The sequence below is a fragment of the Crotalus tigris genome, unplaced genomic scaffold, assembly GCF_016545835.1.
Source record: "Crotalus tigris isolate CLP2741 ecotype Arizona unplaced genomic scaffold, ASM1654583v1 scf7180000017850.1813134, whole genome shotgun sequence".
NCBI classification, from domain to species: Eukaryota; Metazoa; Chordata; class Lepidosauria; order Squamata; family Viperidae; genus Crotalus; species Crotalus tigris.
The window spans coordinates 1441634-1459083 of NW_024096672.1; the positions used below are offsets into that span (position 1 = coordinate 1441634).

Consider the following 17450-nt stretch of genomic DNA (forward strand, 5'->3'; position numbering starts at 1 on the left):
CCAGAAAAGGCAAAGAGCATATTGGGAGCTATAGAGGATGTGTGGCTATACTTCGCACTTATCATGTTCACTATGGCAACCTCTTTGTCAAGAGTATCTGTGATATATTCTCTGAAAACGTTTAAATGTATTCACCACCTCCAAAGATGAGGGAATTTCTATGCTAGCCAATCCTGATTACTGAGGATCATTTCTATCCGTGGATGATGCGTGAAGTTTGCAGTCCTTTACCCAAATCTCTACTGATATTTGTGGAACTTAACTTCCGTGTTGATCTATAAAAATGTGTCAACATGCTTCCTCTGAGATGCCACTCAAATGAACACATCATGGCACTTATCTACAAAAAAGTTTAATTGAAATACCTGTATAAAAAAATATGATCTCCATACATTTCACACTGTTAAACAGAAGGAAAAAAAATCCAAATCCAAGCTGCTTAAGTGCAACCAGATCACAGAACACACATCTATTAAAATAAATTAAGGTTTATGACTCTGCCACTCTTCCTTCCAGAGCCAATGCACAAAGACTGTACAATGTCAATAATTTAAAACCCTTCAAAACAGCATTACTTTACAGTTCTGGTATGTCAATAATACCAGACAAAAAAGGCATACTAACTTTTAAAGTCATTCTAATTCCCTTAAATTACTTTGTACAATGTTTTTCTATCTTCCAACCAAAAATGAAGGAAAAAAAGAACAGGTATGGTCAGGCTTTATATATTTCTTTGTCAACAACCCACCCCTACCCCCAAAAGAGGAAAAGACAGGAATGCAAAAATAATTGTCGACTGATCCCAGAGAAATCTCCACAACAGAAGAGAGATAAAAGCAGTGTTGCATAATTCTAAACAAATAAATTAGCTAAAATAAATAGCCACAGCTGAGTCTGTGAGAGGTTTTCTAAACTCCAGACAATAAATAAAACTTGTATAGTACAGGGGAAAAATTTACATAAACACATTATACAGGTAATGGGAAAAGAAAACAAAACCCACACACACACAGTCCTTGAATATTGCATTGATTGTGCATTTAACATGCCCATTCATACTTTTTTTTTTTTTTTTAAGACTTGGAGGTTGGGGGAACTGAGAAAGGGCCTTTTTTTCTTGTGCCCAGTGGTAGAGATGAAATGAAATATGGGTGAATGTTCCTGATAAATGTTCCTGTGCAGGCTATGAAAATATTATATGGATCAGCAGAAGTTGTCTTGCTGAGGGGTCTGGCAGAGAGAAAGACTGGGAAAGAACAGGGTGAAATGTCTATGTTCAAGTATTCCATCATCAGTTGATGGGACTACTTCATTCAGTCACTGAACATGTTTTCTAGTGCATCATAGGGAGCTGCTTCCCCAGCACCTAAAATGGAGAAGGGAAGGCAGGTTCTATAATGTACTGGATCTTCTTTGGACACACACAGCTCAAAAAAGAAAGTCCCACTGAAGCAGCTTTCAAAAAGGCACTCAAAAAAGCAAATAAAATTTAGTCCAGGCTCTATGAGAGCAAAAAGGTTTACCGTGTTATTTAAAGAGGTCACTGCTTTTCTTAATAATAATAATAAAAATAATATTAAGGTCAGTCTTTTGGGTTAAGTACTGGCCTGCCAACTCCCATATATTAGCGTTTCCAAAGGAAATTTCATTCTGAAGCAGAAACCAGCAATAAGGGGAAAATTTAAAAAAAAAATCAATTCCCTCAGACAAAGATTCAAAATACAGAATAATTAATGCATTCCCCCCCCCCAGCCCCTTCTACATATTGGCAGCAGCAGCAGCACTCTGGTCTTTTCTCTCCCCCTCTTTTTTCTGCTTGTGGCTCCCCTCCCTTTACAAGGTCCTCAGTATTTCACAGGCTCTCGTTGCTTGAACTTGTGCGAGACACGTCCGTGCCAATGGTCCGTAACCTTATGTCACAATCTTCTGACTTCACAACTTCAGATTTGTGCAACCATGGGTGGTCAAAAATTTGCTCCAGGGTTGGTCTATCTGAAGGCCTCAGAGAAAGGCACCACTTGATCAATTGTTGGCATTCTGAAAGACAAGAGTGAAAGCAGGTCAGCCACCAAAACAATCCATTGGGTGGGCAGAGAAACAGGATTGTGGAGATCTGTCAATCTCAGCTCACCCAGGGAAATTCGTCTCCTGAAGTACAAGCGTCCTCTTAAGATCTCTTCATCTTGTTCAAAAGGGATGTCTCCACAGACCATATCATAGAGCAGAACACCCAGGGACCATACAGTAGCCGATCGCCCATGGTATCTGTGATAGCGAATCCATTCTGGAGGGCTGTACACTCGTGTTCCTGTTGGGGGGGGGGGAAATACAAGACCCCTTGCCCTGTTAGCCAAGATGAACTTTCACTTAAGAGCATATTTTATGCGTTGCCATTTCAAAAATCCCAATTAAAAAAAAGAAACAACTCCTCACAGCACACAAACATATGTGAGGGAGAATTCTGGACCTTACATCACCCCTTGGATTATATCATGTTTTAATCTCGGCCCTCCGGTCCTTCTATTTTGTGGTGATGAGCAGCACAAGCTTCCCATCAGCTGACTGTTTACTAACATAAAGCTCCCTTTCCTTGACCACGTGGCGTCTGCAGCACCGTACCAAAAATAGACACAAAAGGACAAAGGAAGAGGGGATGAAAAGAGAGAGGCAGGAAAGGAAAAAAAAAAAGAGGTGGAACTCCAGCCTTGGTTCCTAAATCAGTTTTTGGTCACTTCCAAAAGTATGCCACTCCCTTTTTTTTAATAAAAAGAGAGAGAAAATCAGAATAACCTTTTAAAAGAAAACTGAAATCTGCCTCACGCATTAAGAAGGCAGTTAGCAACTGCCCTCCCTCTGCACCGAGTGGTTACTTGGATACCAAATGAAAACTGGAATTTGTGATGCCGAAGGTCACATGGCCAGGAGACTCTCGTTTCACAACAAACAGATGTTAAATGCTGCAGCTGACTAGGGAAGGGAGGTGAAAACGGTGCCTCCTTTACTTGGATCACCTTCACCTTGAAAGAAAGAAAATCTTGCCATTCTCAGGGGAAAAAACCCCAAAGATAATATAACAAATGGAGAGAACCTATGTTTCACTGTGTAAGTTTTTTAAATGGGAAAGAAAAACTCCTTTTAGGCTTTACCCACCTGGTCCCTTAATCTGCAATGCGGGATTTATAAAACATCATAGGAGAATGAGGAGTTGGGAAAGGAGAAAACCAGGTATTTGTGTGTGTGCGCGTGCGTATGTGCGTGAGAGAGAGAAAGAGAGAGAAAGGGACAGCAGAGTTGGGGGGGAAAGCACCAAGAAAAGTACAGATGGAAACATACAAGCTTGACTCAACTGTAAACACATCGCCCTCTAGGAAAATGCCTTTATTTTATTTTTTTTGAAGGCAGGGAAAATATAAACTGCTGCGTCACTGCCTGGAATTGCTCCTTTCCTAAACAACTTGACACCCCCCCTCCAGCTGCCTCCATTGGAAGGGATTTAATTATCAATCTGCTACTGACTGCAGCAGCAAAAATACATTTTGTCAGTCGTAGGTGGTGAGAATGTGATTAAGAATGAGGAGGTTGTGTCGGGATACTTTCCCAATTAAACACTCATCCACCCACCCATCCACACACAGGGACTTGCTGCAGTTGGGAGGGGTGCGTACCATCAAAGTCAGTGTAGACTGTGTCCTTGAGAATAGCTCCAGACCCAAAATCGATCAGCTTCAGTTCTCCTGTCCTGAGATCCACTAGAAGATTCTCGTCCTTGATGTCTCTGTGTACTACCCCGCAGCTATAGCAGTGGCGCACTGCTTCCAGGACTTGACGGAAGAAGCCCCGTGCGGTGTCCTCATCCAGCGCCCCCTTCTCCGTAATAAAGTCAAAGAGATCCTTCACCAGGTCTGGTCGTTCCATGATGATCAAGTAGCCATCAGGCCTCTCATACCAGTCAAGCAGCTTAATTACACCCCGGAAGCCCGAACCCACTTTCTTCAACAGGACTATTTCCAAGGGCACCATTACTCCACCCTACAAGGAGGAGGGGTGGGGAGGGAGGGAAACAGAGGGAGAAAGAGCAAAGGAAGACATTATGTATTATTTGGAATATCGGGAAGGGAGGAGGAGAGGAAGAAGGAGGGAAAATCCCCTTCCTTGGCCATCCAAAAACAAATCATACACTTCTTTTTCAAAATGGAAATTCCAGCAGCCAGGCGGAGGACAGGAAGGGGGAGGGCTAAGCAGCTAGACCGATGGGGAAGGCTGCAGCTATTCCACTGGGTGTCTCTGCTGCCGCAGTCAAAAGGGGAGGGCAGAGGGGGAAGAGGAGGAGAAGAAACCCTGCCAAAATCCCCCCCACCTCAATGTAAACAATAACAGAGAATGGAGAGGCAGCAGCATGAGGGGTGGAAAGGGGAATCCATGGAAACAATCATCAGCCCTCTGTTATTAATACAGGAGAGAAAACCAGCAGGAAACTACCAAGCAAGGTGCAAGCAGGCAGGCACACACACACATTTTGGGCTTCATCATTGGATACTTACAATTGTGCCCCACTCAGTTACACGCTCCTTCACGACATGCTTTACAGCCACCTGGAAGCAGGGAGAAAACAGAGGTTAAGGAAACCAGTCTGCAAATTGAATGGAGGGATGGGGGGGAATGAAGGAGGGGGGGGGAAACCAAGCCTTATGCCTGTTGCTTGGCATCAGAGAACTGCCCAGGATTTCTTGATCAGAATTCCACAGCTGGAATTTCCAGCCACGCAAACGGGGTGGGTGGTAGCAACCCCAAGCCTCGTGGTTAGGGGAGGAGAAGGGAGGGGGGGTTGTCAAGAGCCTCCTCTTACCGGCAAGCCATCTGCAATCCTGTTCCCAGCATAGACGGTGCCAAATCCCCCACTGCCCAAGACTGAGCCCACTTGATAGATTTTTTCGAACGGCTCCTTTTCCACTTTCACTAGAGAGGGAAAGAAAAGAGAAAGCGAGGGGTGAAAAACGAGGGAAAGTCGAAAGCCAGGAGATCAATAGTAGCTAGACAGAAAGCAATCTCAACCTAAGCGGGAGGAAAGGGGCATCTTACCCCCTCCCTACAGCGTTTCTTTTTAAAGTCACCAGCAACATTCAACCAAAATCAAAGTGCGGCCAAGCCCAGATTTGGGAATTAATAGATGGGGGCTGTAAAAATTGGGGTGACCGCCAGAAACGACTAACTCTCTGCCTCCCTCTCGTGGTCCTCCGGGGTTTTGTGAGTCAGATCTGCCAGCACCTGGCAAAACCGTCTTTCCAATTCTTTTTCTTCATCCCTCGGTACAAAATATTTGCCTGCTAGACTCCTCTCCCATCGCCCTACTCCCGGCTAGGATGACAGGGGAAAGAAGCCAGATCTCTTCTAACCCCCTTTGGGCTTTTAACAACTGTAGCGGTTTTAGAAAGAAAATGAATGAATGACCCGAGTCAATCGCTCGGATCCACTGCTCCTCGTCCGCGGCTGACGCGGGAAGGGAGAGGAAACCTCGTCACGCACATCACACAGGCATACACCACGCAACGCACACGGCCGTCCCCCGCAAGAGAGGCGGGAGGGGAACGGCAACTCTGAAATTGTTTACCTGGCTGGAGGATCTTCACCGGCAAGTGATCCATGCTAGTTGGGTTGCAAAGATGAGCCAGGGACCCAAATTTGGAGAGTAACATTTTCCCAAGCGAGACCACGGGGAGAGAAAAAAAGGGGGGGAAACCACAATCACGACGCAAAGGCTTCTTCAGTCAACCAAGGGGAAGGCTTGCTGATGAACGCAATTGAATGGGGCCGACAGCGCAGCTCCTTCCCCAGACCGGGAAGGAGGAAAAGCCTCGCTCGCAAGCCGCTGCTGCTCGGCGTCCCAGTCTCTTCTTCCTCCGTCAACACTTCGAATCAAAATGAAACTTGCAAGTCCCCGGAGTCCAGCAGAGAATCCCAGGAAAATGGATATGTCCGTATGGGGAGGGGAGAGGGGGGGGAATCCACACGCCAATCTTTATTAGAAAAATAGATATGCAAGCAAAGCGACGAACGGGCTTCGCGTCTTTTTCAGCAGGCAGCCAAGCCTAGGTGTCTTCGCTCGTGTCGCGCAAAGAAACCCACGCGAGCAATACGAGGAATCGATAAAATCCAATCCGGGATGTAGCGCCGCAGTGAGGCGGTCGTTCTGGAGCGGCGGCGGCGGCGGCGGCAGGAACAGCAGCTCAGCCTCCGACTGGCACCTCTCTCTTTCTGATCTCCGTTGCACGCAGTAGCGTCCTCTTAACTCTCAATATTTTGGTGGGGGAAGGAAAAAAAAAAAAAGAAACAGACACGGTTCTCCAAGTCCGTATCCCTCCGCCGGAGGGAATCGGCGGGGACGCGTCTCTGTCTCCCTCCCTCCTCCCCTCCCACCGCTTCGAATAGGTCCGAAAAGACTCCGCCTTCTCTCTTAAGCTCAAAAAGGGGACTGCGGAACCTCGCCCCATTGTAAATACGGAGGGTGGGGGCGAGGAACTACTTGCTTATAGTAAAGAGACGCGGCGAGTTACTGTCTGAAAAATTCTCATCACAAAATGATACGGGGGAGGGGGAGCGCACCCAAGGAGCGGAAAAAAAAAACACAGAGAAGGGAATGTTCTCTCATTTACATGCATCGGAACCAATGAGAGGGGCGGCTCTTTCAAATGAAGGCCTGGCTTCAGCCAATCAAGGGAAAGCGGATTTGGGTATGCATCAGTGAAACTGGGGTGGAGGGGCGCTTACGAGTGCAGGGCGGGAATTCCTGGGCGCGCCTGGCTCGCGCGTCGCTAACCTGGCGGCGGTGGGGAAGGTCATTCTCGGCAGGGCTGAGCGCTGCGTCGGAAGCGGGAATTCGGGGGAGACGCGGGGCGGGGGCGCAAGGCAGCCGCCATGATCGGCAGGCAGGAGAGGGCTTTCCCCTTCTTTTTGAGGCGGTAAAGCCCCATAGCCAAACATTAATAAAAACAGTAATAATAACCCCCCCTGCCCAATGCAAAAAGCTGCGCCATTTATCAGCAGCCTCCCTCAGCTCGCAAATCTGCAGTAATTTGGCGCCCAAGACCCGCCCGACTTTGCCTCAGAAATGCAGTTTTGGACGCAGCGTTAACAGAACGAGGCATCCGAGAAGAAACTCGTGCCTAGTCACGCTTCCAAGAGCGAGTCCTCACGAAGGGTTAATAAAAAGCTTCCCGCGATTTAAGAATAAAAAAAACGCAAAGAACACCCATCTACTCATTCTCTCGTAATCCAGAAGCGCTATTATGATTTATAGTTGGAGGAGCGAAAAATTCCGCACCGTCGTAGGATGGGCTTTTCCTAAGCAGCAGCCCACCCGTCTTTTGAGGTTGCTACGGATACGCACACGCGTATTCCCTCCAATTTGAAAGCGTTTATGAGGAGTTCCGTCCTCGTTGCCGCCACTCTCCTAAGGCACAGCGGCTACCCGGGTTGCAACAACACGGGGGAAAGTATTAAAAAAAAAAAATCAAAGCACGCCCCTAAGATGTTGCCCTGAGAAAAGCAACAGCACTCCGCTGCCCAGGGTATGCAGTCTAGTCTCTTAGTACCCGAAGCCGAACTTTTATTTTTTTTAAATGATGCTTTATTTCGAGAGCATATTGAATGTTGCAAATCATTCCTGTAGTTCCTTTAGACGAGAAACCTCAGACCTCCATTCCCGCGAACAGCCTTACCCCAAACAAACCCTTATTATTTTGTCTGGCACCGCTGGCCCTGGAAATCCACCCAGCGCCACCCACCCACAAAGGCTCTCGGAGACATACACGCGCGCCGCAGTGTCTCACGTTTGAATTCTTGCTTGTACAATACTTAAAAGGCGCCTCATTGACATCGGGGCTGAGCCGGTGCACCACCCCTTCTTTTCTACCGGGGGCGCCAAATCAACGAGGAATCATCCATTCCGAACTGGCAACCCGCTCAGCTGCAGAACGTACAGATCTGCTGAGCCTTGCACGTTTGTAAGGAGCACCGCATTGGAAGATAAATTTGGGGGTGGGGGGATGGGGCGAGGATCGATAGGCAGCTGGTAGACAGATGAAAGAGACTCGATAGATGGTAAGTATATAGTAGATAGGTGAAATGATACATACATAATAGCCGAGAAATGGATAGATGGATAGATACAGGCAAAATGATAGGAAGAGATAGATGAAAGGTAGATGGTAAATAGGTGATAAGTGAATGGGTGGATGGAAGGAAAGAGAGATAAGATGCATAATAGAGATAAGTGCACAGAGCATGGTTAAAAAAATATCAAGGTCATAACCATGGTGGAATCAAAGCTCCATTTGTTTTTTCTGTGTCTTGCGCATAAAACACACACAAATGGGCTAAGCTTTGATGGCACTGTTGGGACTGCCATCTACAGGACCACAACCTGCAGACACCTTTGGGTAAACAGACAAAAGATAGATTATATATTATAAAAAGGTATATGAATAGATAATACATACATATACACTGAAAAAAGGGTGATAGATTATTAATAAAGAGGTGATACCACTTACAGTTTAAAATGCATCTATCACTCTTTTTTTGTATGTTAAAAGGAAAAAAAATCATAGCATTCCTCATAAGGGAGTTACACTCACTCTCTGTATCTTTTGGTTACTCATTTGAAAACACTGAAATGTCTGATTACAATGACCAACCAACATGTCCATGCTAATTGTAGGTGGTTATCATACATGTTTAAGCATATGATATTGTTTCATAGTTTACAACTTGTATTCCTTTTTTGCAGGACATTCAGTTCTAGTCAATTTGCCTTTAATGGGAATGTCAATTTCTGAGAAAGTAATGGGAAACTGAAGATAACCGCAGTGGAATAAAGAACTGGAAAATAAACCGATTCTTCATAATTCCTCTCTAAACAAGAAGAGGACTTGAGATTGTCCGGATGCTCCAGACAGTTGCTCCTTGCGAGAGACCACAAGACAGTTTACAACTCTTGGAGATGAGACAATAGCCATCCTTTAGCTAAAATCATGTTTGGCATATTCAAAAGGGAATTAGGTTTGCTTTCTTTTCTAATCACTTTGGGAAATTGTTAATTGCTTTTCAGTTATTAGGGACTTTTGGATTGACAGGTTTTACAGCATCCTTCTATCCTTAGCAAAAGCTGTTTAAAATCCAAGTTAAGGACCATGTGATTGCAACTGTTTTTACTAACTTTTTGCGGCAGTTGTTTAACAAATGTGGTCATAAAGCAAATCCATTGTTCGCTATGGGGCAGTATTTGCCAGAAACTCAAAATAAACACTGGTTACCAGAAAAAAACAAATTGTAATCACATGATTGCAGGGCACTGCAAGTGACAAAATGCAGTCATGTGACCATGGAGAAGGGCAGAATTTTGAAAGCGAATTGTAAGTCCCAATTTTATGGTTTGTCATATCTTTGTATGGTTGCTAAGCTGCCAATTGCAAGGACTATATTGTATATTCTTATTTTTTTTCCTTTTTTATCATTTTTCTTTTTTTCCCCTGTTCTGCACTTTCTATTTTTTCTTTTTATTCTGTTTGTAATATTTTAAATTGTATTTTTTAATAAAATTACTATAAAAACAGTGGAATGTCAAAAATTCAACATGCATATGTAGTAAAAAGAAATGTTTTGCAATCAGTAGCTGATTTTTTTTCCTGTTGTGATTCTGTGAGAGAACTATAACTTTCCAACCACAGGATGACATATGTTCTGAAATATGGAATACAGTGCTCCCAAATATGAAGGTGGTTCCTTATAACTGATATAGTATTGTTCCCAATAATTTCTCCAGTTTCCTGAAACTTTAGGAGGATGAGTAAAGAAAGTCAGATGCAAACCCCAAAAGGAAAAGAAAAAATGTGTTTCATTTTAGATTAGCTCTGCAATTTTTATATTGAGAATGTCTTTTGCTTTCAGTTGTTACCTTATTTAACCTTTGGGTTTCATATGACTTGATGTCTCATTGGGCTTAGCAGGGTGTGGATCTGGGGTTATATTATAGTGCTTTAGTCCAAACAGGAGAAATGTGTTCTGTCAGTTACATCTTTCACCATGGCAAGGAGGATATTAACCCAATATGTACCCTAACTTTTAGGTACCCTGAAGATGATGATGAAGATAAATATAGTGAAGGAAGAATTACTGATGAAATCACAACTTGTTTGGTTGCTGTCATCCTCTAAATGACATTAGCAACTTGATCTTCTAGGACACAGTTTTTGATTCCATGTCATTGTTTTGTTATAAAGTGCTAGCAGTTTATTAAAGTAAAAAGGAAGTGAAGAATCACTAGTCTGACCCATTAGCCTTTTTCTCTCCTCATTTTTCTAACTATTCAGATTACTGGTTCAGGAGTGCTCTGCTATATGTGTTTGTCTTTTAAATCTCTCAGACTCCCAAAAGCAAAAGCAGTTATATCATCAGTGGGCTTCTGAGATGTGAACAAACAAAATAAATATTTTTTTTAAAAAAATGACTATCTCTGAAGTATGGCCTTTGTGCAATGAAGTTCCCCACCTGTGTTTTAATATAGAGTGGCCCAGGGACACAGTTATCATGGGTAAGGGTTGAATATTGGAAAGTTCATGGGAATACATCACACTTCCAGATGAGGCAGAGTATAAAGAGAATTAGGAGATTTGCTTTGGTTTTGAATAGTGACTTGTCTACTTTAGGATTTACAGTTGCTTTCCTTTGTTTCGCATGCTGTCAGTTTGCACCAACCTTAATCGGAGAAGGCTCTGAGGTCAAAAAGAATGGTTTTGCCCATCTCTGCCCTGGAACAGCATATTAGGAGTCAAGATCACAGAAGGAAATGGTGTACAGGAAAGATTTTAAGATGCTGCCAATAAAAGTCTGGAGAAGATCCTTACTGCATCACAGGTAGAATAAACATTTTTAATCTTCAGAGGCTTCCACTGTATTTGGCAAATACCAACAGAAGATTGTTCTTGCATATTGAGAAAACGTAAGACAGATACAATCCAAACCTTAAAATAAGCTAAGTTTTTATGAACACATACATTTTACACTTGCTGCACCCACTTGGTAATATTAAATCTTACTGATTGGGATGCTCATTCTTCTCAAAGTAAATTGTGCAGCCCTCAGATACAAAAAGTTGCATTTTGTGATGAGAATTGGTGGATATTTCAAATTATTGGATTGGCTCAAAAGATTTCTCCATTTTTTCTCATTTTAGGCCTGTAACATCTGAGATGGCATCTGCCTTAATTCTAAGCCAGCTTTGCCTATATACTCCAAAGATATTTTACAGGTTGGTGGGTTAATGCAGGCAAGAAAGCAAAGATATTATTGTAGTTTACAAACATTATATGGTCAGATGGTGCTAATTGAATAAAACTATTTTTGCCTCACTATCAGGTACAAGTGAGATTCTATAATGTAAATTATATTTTCGTAGTGTCTGCTACACCTAATTTGCCAGCCTTTTGTCCATTCCTGATAGTGATTGTTTTGAGTATTTTCCCTATCTTATTTGTATTTTCCCCTTTGCTATTTAGTTTTTGCCCAATGATGTTGTTGTTGTTGTTAATTGCGAAGTCGTGTCCGACCCATCGCGACCCCATGGACAACATTCCTCCAGGTCTTCCTGTCCTCTACCATCTTCTGGATCCATTTAAATTCACACCTACTGCTTCAGTGACTCCATCCAGCCATCTCATTCTCTGTCGTCCCCTTCTTCTATTGCCCTCAATCTTTCCCAGCATTAGGCTCTTCTCCAGTGAGTCCTTCCTTCTCATTAGGTGGCCAAAGTACTTGAGTTTCAACTTCAGGATCTGGCCTTCTAAAGAGCAGTCAATGATATACTTTAATAACTGACTGAGGCAGAGATTGCAGGTAGTCCTTGACTTACAACCGTTTAGTGACCATTCAAAGTTGCAATGGCACTAAAAAATGACTTATGACCGTTTTCACTCTTATGACCGTTGCAACATCCCCATGGTCATGTGATTAAAATTCAGATGCTTGGCAACTGACTATTTTTATGACAATTGCAGTGTCCCAGGACCATGAGATTACCCTTTGCGATCTTCTGACAAGTAAAATCAGTGGGGAAGACAGATTCATTTAACAATCATGTCACTAACTTAACAATCATGTCACTAACTTAACAACTGCAATAATTAATTAACTTAACAACTATGGCAAGAAAGGTTATAAAATGGGGCAAAACTCACTTAACAAAAAAATTAGCAACAGAAATTTTGGGCCCAACTGTAATTTGAGATGGGAAGTTGCATAAACTGAACAAACTAAATAAATGCAAGTATCATGGGTTCAACAATCTTCCTACTAAGGAATGGGACAAACAGCCGTATGGAAGATTACAACATGGAAACTCACATACTTGCTCCACTTAAAGAAAGTCCCTTCCACTATAATCTTTCAGACAACATATGTTAAAAACCACAGTCAGTCTAGGGACTTAGGAACTTGTTTTGACAAAAAGTAAATGAATTGAAGCAACATAAACCCAAATGACATAAACCAGCCTTGTATATAAGCCATGTGTGTTTAGCAAGCTACAGGGAAGCAACTATGAAAAAAAAAAAATCATATATTGGATTTTTAAAAGTGATGTTTTGTTCCCTGGATTGTAGACATAACAGATGTGATTCAAATTGCTATGCAGAGGCGGACTAGTACACATTTTTGTTTTAGCCTTGCACAATTTTATAGCCTTATTTGCTGGGATGGAGATAATAAACAACTATAGGGCAGTATATATGGTATCAACACTGTTAAAGACAGAGATACCACAGATCTAAAACTTACCATCATTGGAATTTACAAAGTTTAAGACAAAATTAGGTATGTGATATATATGGGGGGGGGGGACAAGGTTAATCAGACCAATTTTTTTTTTTCAAACTTAGCAGCTTTAAGTTGTATGGACTTCAGCTGCTGAAATACTAGGAATTGAAATTCACACATCTTAAAACTAACAAGTTTGATCTAGACTGTAATCTTTCTTGACACATAAAGAATAGTCTGTACTGTATGTATATATGTATGTATGTATGTATGCCCTAATTAGAAGATTCTTGATGTACTAGGCAGAAACATAACAAAATAATAAAAATGTTTATTATTATTTATTAAAAACAGTTGGATCTAGTGGTTAAGTTACTAGCCTAGAAAACGGAAGAATGGGAGTTTTAGTCCTTAGTCATGAAAGCAAGCTGGGTGACTTAGGGCCAGTCCCTCACTCTGAGCCAAACTCACTTCACAGAGTTGCTGTTGTAGAGAAAATATGAGGTGGACATGTTCACCACTTTGAGTTATTTGTAAACACAATAAAGGCAGGATAAAAGGTAAAAAGATGGTGGCATTAAAATGTTTTCATTCCTTTTGAAGAAATAAAGAGGGAGAAAGCTACAGACAGCTATCTCCTGCCTAAAGGCCTGCTATTACTTTATTAATTTCATACACAAGAGAGAGGAAGGGAGGGAGGGAGGGAGATGGGATGAGATTTCCAGTCACATATTCAGCATCATATCTCATTTGGTCTTGATCTGAGCTGGAATATTGAACTGATCTGGAATACGGCATCCAGTTTTGGTCACCACATTATAAAAAAAAATGTTGAGACTTTGGAAAGAGCGCAGAAAAAAACCAACCAAGATGGTTAAGGGCCTAGAGACTGAAACATGAAGAAAGTTTACAAGAATTGGGTATGGCTAGTCAAGTGAAAAAAAGGATTAGGGATGGATGATAGGATAGCAGTGGTCCAATATTTGAGGGATTGCCACAAAAAAAAGGGAGTCAACTTATTTTTCAAAGCATCAGAAGACAGGACAAGAAGCAATGGACGGAAACTAACCAAGGAGATAAGAAACCTAGAACTAAGGAGAAACTTCCTAATACTGAGAACAATTAACCAGTGGAACAGCTTGCCTTGAGAAGTTGTGTGTGCTCCATCACTGGAGGCTTTTAAGAAGAGACTGGACAACCACTTGTCTAGAATGGTATAGGGTCTCCTGCCTGAGCAGGGGGTTGGATTAGAACAGAGCTTCCCAACCTTTCTGGGTTGGCAGCCCAGAGGGAAAAGGAGGAGCAGGGAAATGTGCACATGCGTGCATGCACAAATGGGCATTTGCATGATGGTGGTGCTAGCACCTGAGCGCATGGGCAAGTGAGCTGCATGTGCCCACAGCGGCGCTGGCGCCTGTACGCATATGCAAATGGGCCGCTAGCACTATGTATGTGTGCAAACAGGCCGCTAGTGTCCATGTGCCCACTCAAATTGGACCGCTAGCACTCACACGGCGGTGCTAATGCAAGGGGGCATGTGCATGCACATGCACACACTCGCCAGCCATTCCTGCGGCCCAGTGGCCAACAGGCCATGGTCCCATAGTGGGCTATGGACCACAGATTGGAGACCCCTGGATTAGAAGACCTCCAACTCTGTTATTCTGAGCTTTGTGACATTAGGGATAGCCATCCACAGAGATCCAGATGCAGCAGGATTGGTTTATTCTCTCATCATGGCCTACAGCACAGGACTGTGATGGTGGGAGAAAACTGGAGGAAGCATTCTGCTTCTGTATTTGAGCTTTTGGAGAAAAGGCTAGATACATAAAGCCAACTTTACAAAGGTTCCTTCATCTCAAAGTAAGATTCAAATGTTAATGTTAGAATTCTCTGACAATGAAGACGCAAAGATGGGATGGAAGGCAGGATTTCTGTTTAGAGCAGCATTTTTTTAACCTGAGCAACTTTAAGATGGGTGAACTTCAATTCCCAGAATTTCCCAGACAAGTTGGCTAGGGAATTTTGGGAGTTGAAGTCCTCCCATCTTGAACTGCTTCAGATTGAGAAACACTGCCCTTACTGGCTGAAAGTATTTCTCCATCTTGCTGGTGAATTCTGGGAGTTGAAATCCATACATCTTACAGTTACTCAGGTTAGGAAATACTGGTTTAGAGCAAACATAGTTAGGATGGGGGAACCATTAGCTCATGGCATCTTAAGAGAAGATAGCTAGGTTGAGATTTGTGTGTTTGACATAAACATTGAGCCTTATTGTGAAAAGAGTAAACCCACTCATCTCAACGTATGACCCAAAGGTTGCTGTAACTAAAAGGCACTGTGCTTGTTCCTTGGAATATAAATGATTAACCAACTAACTTGGCACAAATTCTATTATGGACTTTGCCACTGGTGCAGAGGCCAATGCAGTCTGTCGTTACCTTTAATGACTTATTACCCATTAATGTTGGTAATCTTCCATATCAGCAGTGAGTGAATTGCATACACTCATATAATGTTCTCTTATGTAATAGGCACTACCAAATTTATTAAAGCAGATAAGGGTTTATGAACCCATTTTAGATCTGAAATCTAAATTTTCAGGGTTGGCTTCATCGTGTGTTTTTTTCCCTCTCATAATTTGTTCTGAATAGATATTTGCTGTAGTTTGCTGGGGTGTAAGATTCTGCAGGGAAGGTCAAAAACGTCAAGATGGTAGCTGCCACCAGTCAAAGCCTACTCCTTTTATGTGCTGTGCATACATGTAAAAAAAATGGGGCTTTGATCATGCTATCATCTTACCTTTTTTCCCGCCCCTGGTAGGCTTAATTATGGTGGTGAAAAAAATATTGTGTTTCATGTAAATATACAATATATTACTGCTTTAGTCACTTACTAATCCTGAAAGGCCACTAACCTTCTGCCTATTATTCTAGTCCTTTCTATATAGGAATGGTTTTAGGGATGTTCTCCTAAATTTAGGGGAATCAGTTTAGGGAAATATTCCCCCGATTAATATTATATCAATTGAGTTCTTCATTTCTTATGTATATTGGTTTGGATCAACTTTAAAAGGCATTTCATAACTTCAGGAGTGAATGATGAACTTTTCGAGAGCCATGGATGGGGTTGTAATGATTGGCCTCAGTTCTTCAAGTGATTCATTGATTAATTTGCAGCATGTGCAACCAGCCTCAATTGCAAGATTCTGGGTGATGCAGAACACGCAATTTGGCATTGCAAAAGATGATCAGGAAGGGGACCGGAGTTCAAAAAGTTTAGGACACCAAGTTCTGTGTGCAATCCTGAGGATCTGTTTTATAAACATTATTGTAGGAAACATTATTGTATTGAATGGAAAGTGTAAGAATGCAAAAGATACGAAAAAGATATAAAGACAATGGGATTCTATAAAGAACAGATAGAATTTGATCAAATACTTTTAAAAACAGATGAAAACTTGATTAAGAAACTTTACAGATTTCTTCTAAAGCTGAAGATGGAAGAAGAACAAGTAAAAAGAAACGATAATAATATGGGCAAAAAACTTTGGATACTCTATAGATTTAGAAGATTGACAAAAGTTATGGGATAGAAACATTAAACTGACTAAAGCAGCTTCATATAAAGAAAATTTGTATAAAATGTTTTATAAATGGCACATGACACCAGTAAAACTAGCGAAAATGTTTAAAAATGTTTCGAACAATTGTTGGAAATGTAAACAAAAGCCAGGTACCTACTATCATATCTGGTGGGTATGCCCTAGTGCGAAAAATTTTTGGCTTAAGATTCACATATGGTTGGAAAAGATGACTAAAATACAGATAGAATTTAAACCAGAATTGTTTCTATTAGGAATACTTGGAGCCAAGTACGAGAAGGAGAATGAGTATTTAACATTGCATATATTGACAGCAGTGAGAATAGCATTTGCCCATATTGGAAAAAATGAAAATTTACCATCTGAAGAGATCATAATTAAGAAAATTTTAGAATGTGCAGAAATGGATAGATTAACTTTAGAGATTAAAGAGAAAGAAGACTCAGTTTACTTTAAAACATGGGACAACTTTTACCAATGGTTAGCAAAACAAACTGGTGAGAAATGATTGTGATATTTAATGCTGAATATATTTTAATAAGATGAAGGATATGTATTGATTAACTGATACTGTTTATGAATATTGTTTCTCATATTTACTATAGGTATTTACTATTATATTAATTACTGTTATTAAACATATGTACCCGGACAATAGTCTGTTTGCTAAAGCTTGGAAATGTTATTGGGGGGCAATCCTAATGTTGTTCCCAATCCCATCCCATCCCCAATCCTGATTCTAACCCCACCCCAAACTTTAATCCCAATCCTGATCCTATCCCTTCCCAGCCTTATAAAACTCAATAAAAATTTTATTAAAAAAATCTTGTGTTTCATGTAAATATACAATATATTACTGCTTTAGTCACTTACTAATCATGAAAGGCCACTAACTTTCTGCCTAATATTCTAGTCCCTTCTGTATAGAATGGTTTTAGGGATGTTCTCCTAAGTTTTGAGGAATCAGTTTAGGGAATATTTGAACATAGTATTCCCCCTATTAATATTATACCAATTGGGTTCTTCATTTCTTATATAT

The 17450-nt window shown here is 41.6% G+C and overlaps 1 protein-coding gene across 1 annotated transcript; it reads right to left on the bottom strand.

The window, feature by feature from the left end:
- Positions 1-336: 336 nt before the first annotated feature.
- On the bottom strand, positions 337-6306 carry PIM3 (Pim-3 proto-oncogene, serine/threonine kinase). Its single transcript, XM_039343435.1, has 6 exons — positions 5609-6306; positions 4847-4956; positions 4542-4592; positions 3666-4029; positions 2132-2308; positions 337-2037 (listed from the first exon to the last, which is right to left on the bottom strand). The coding sequence occupies exons 1-6, from the start codon at positions 5691-5693 to the stop codon at positions 1853-1855; spliced, it is 972 nt and encodes a 323-aa protein (XP_039199369.1). The 5' UTR covers positions 5694-6306; the 3' UTR covers positions 337-1852.
- Positions 6307-17450: the final 11144 nt, after the last annotated feature.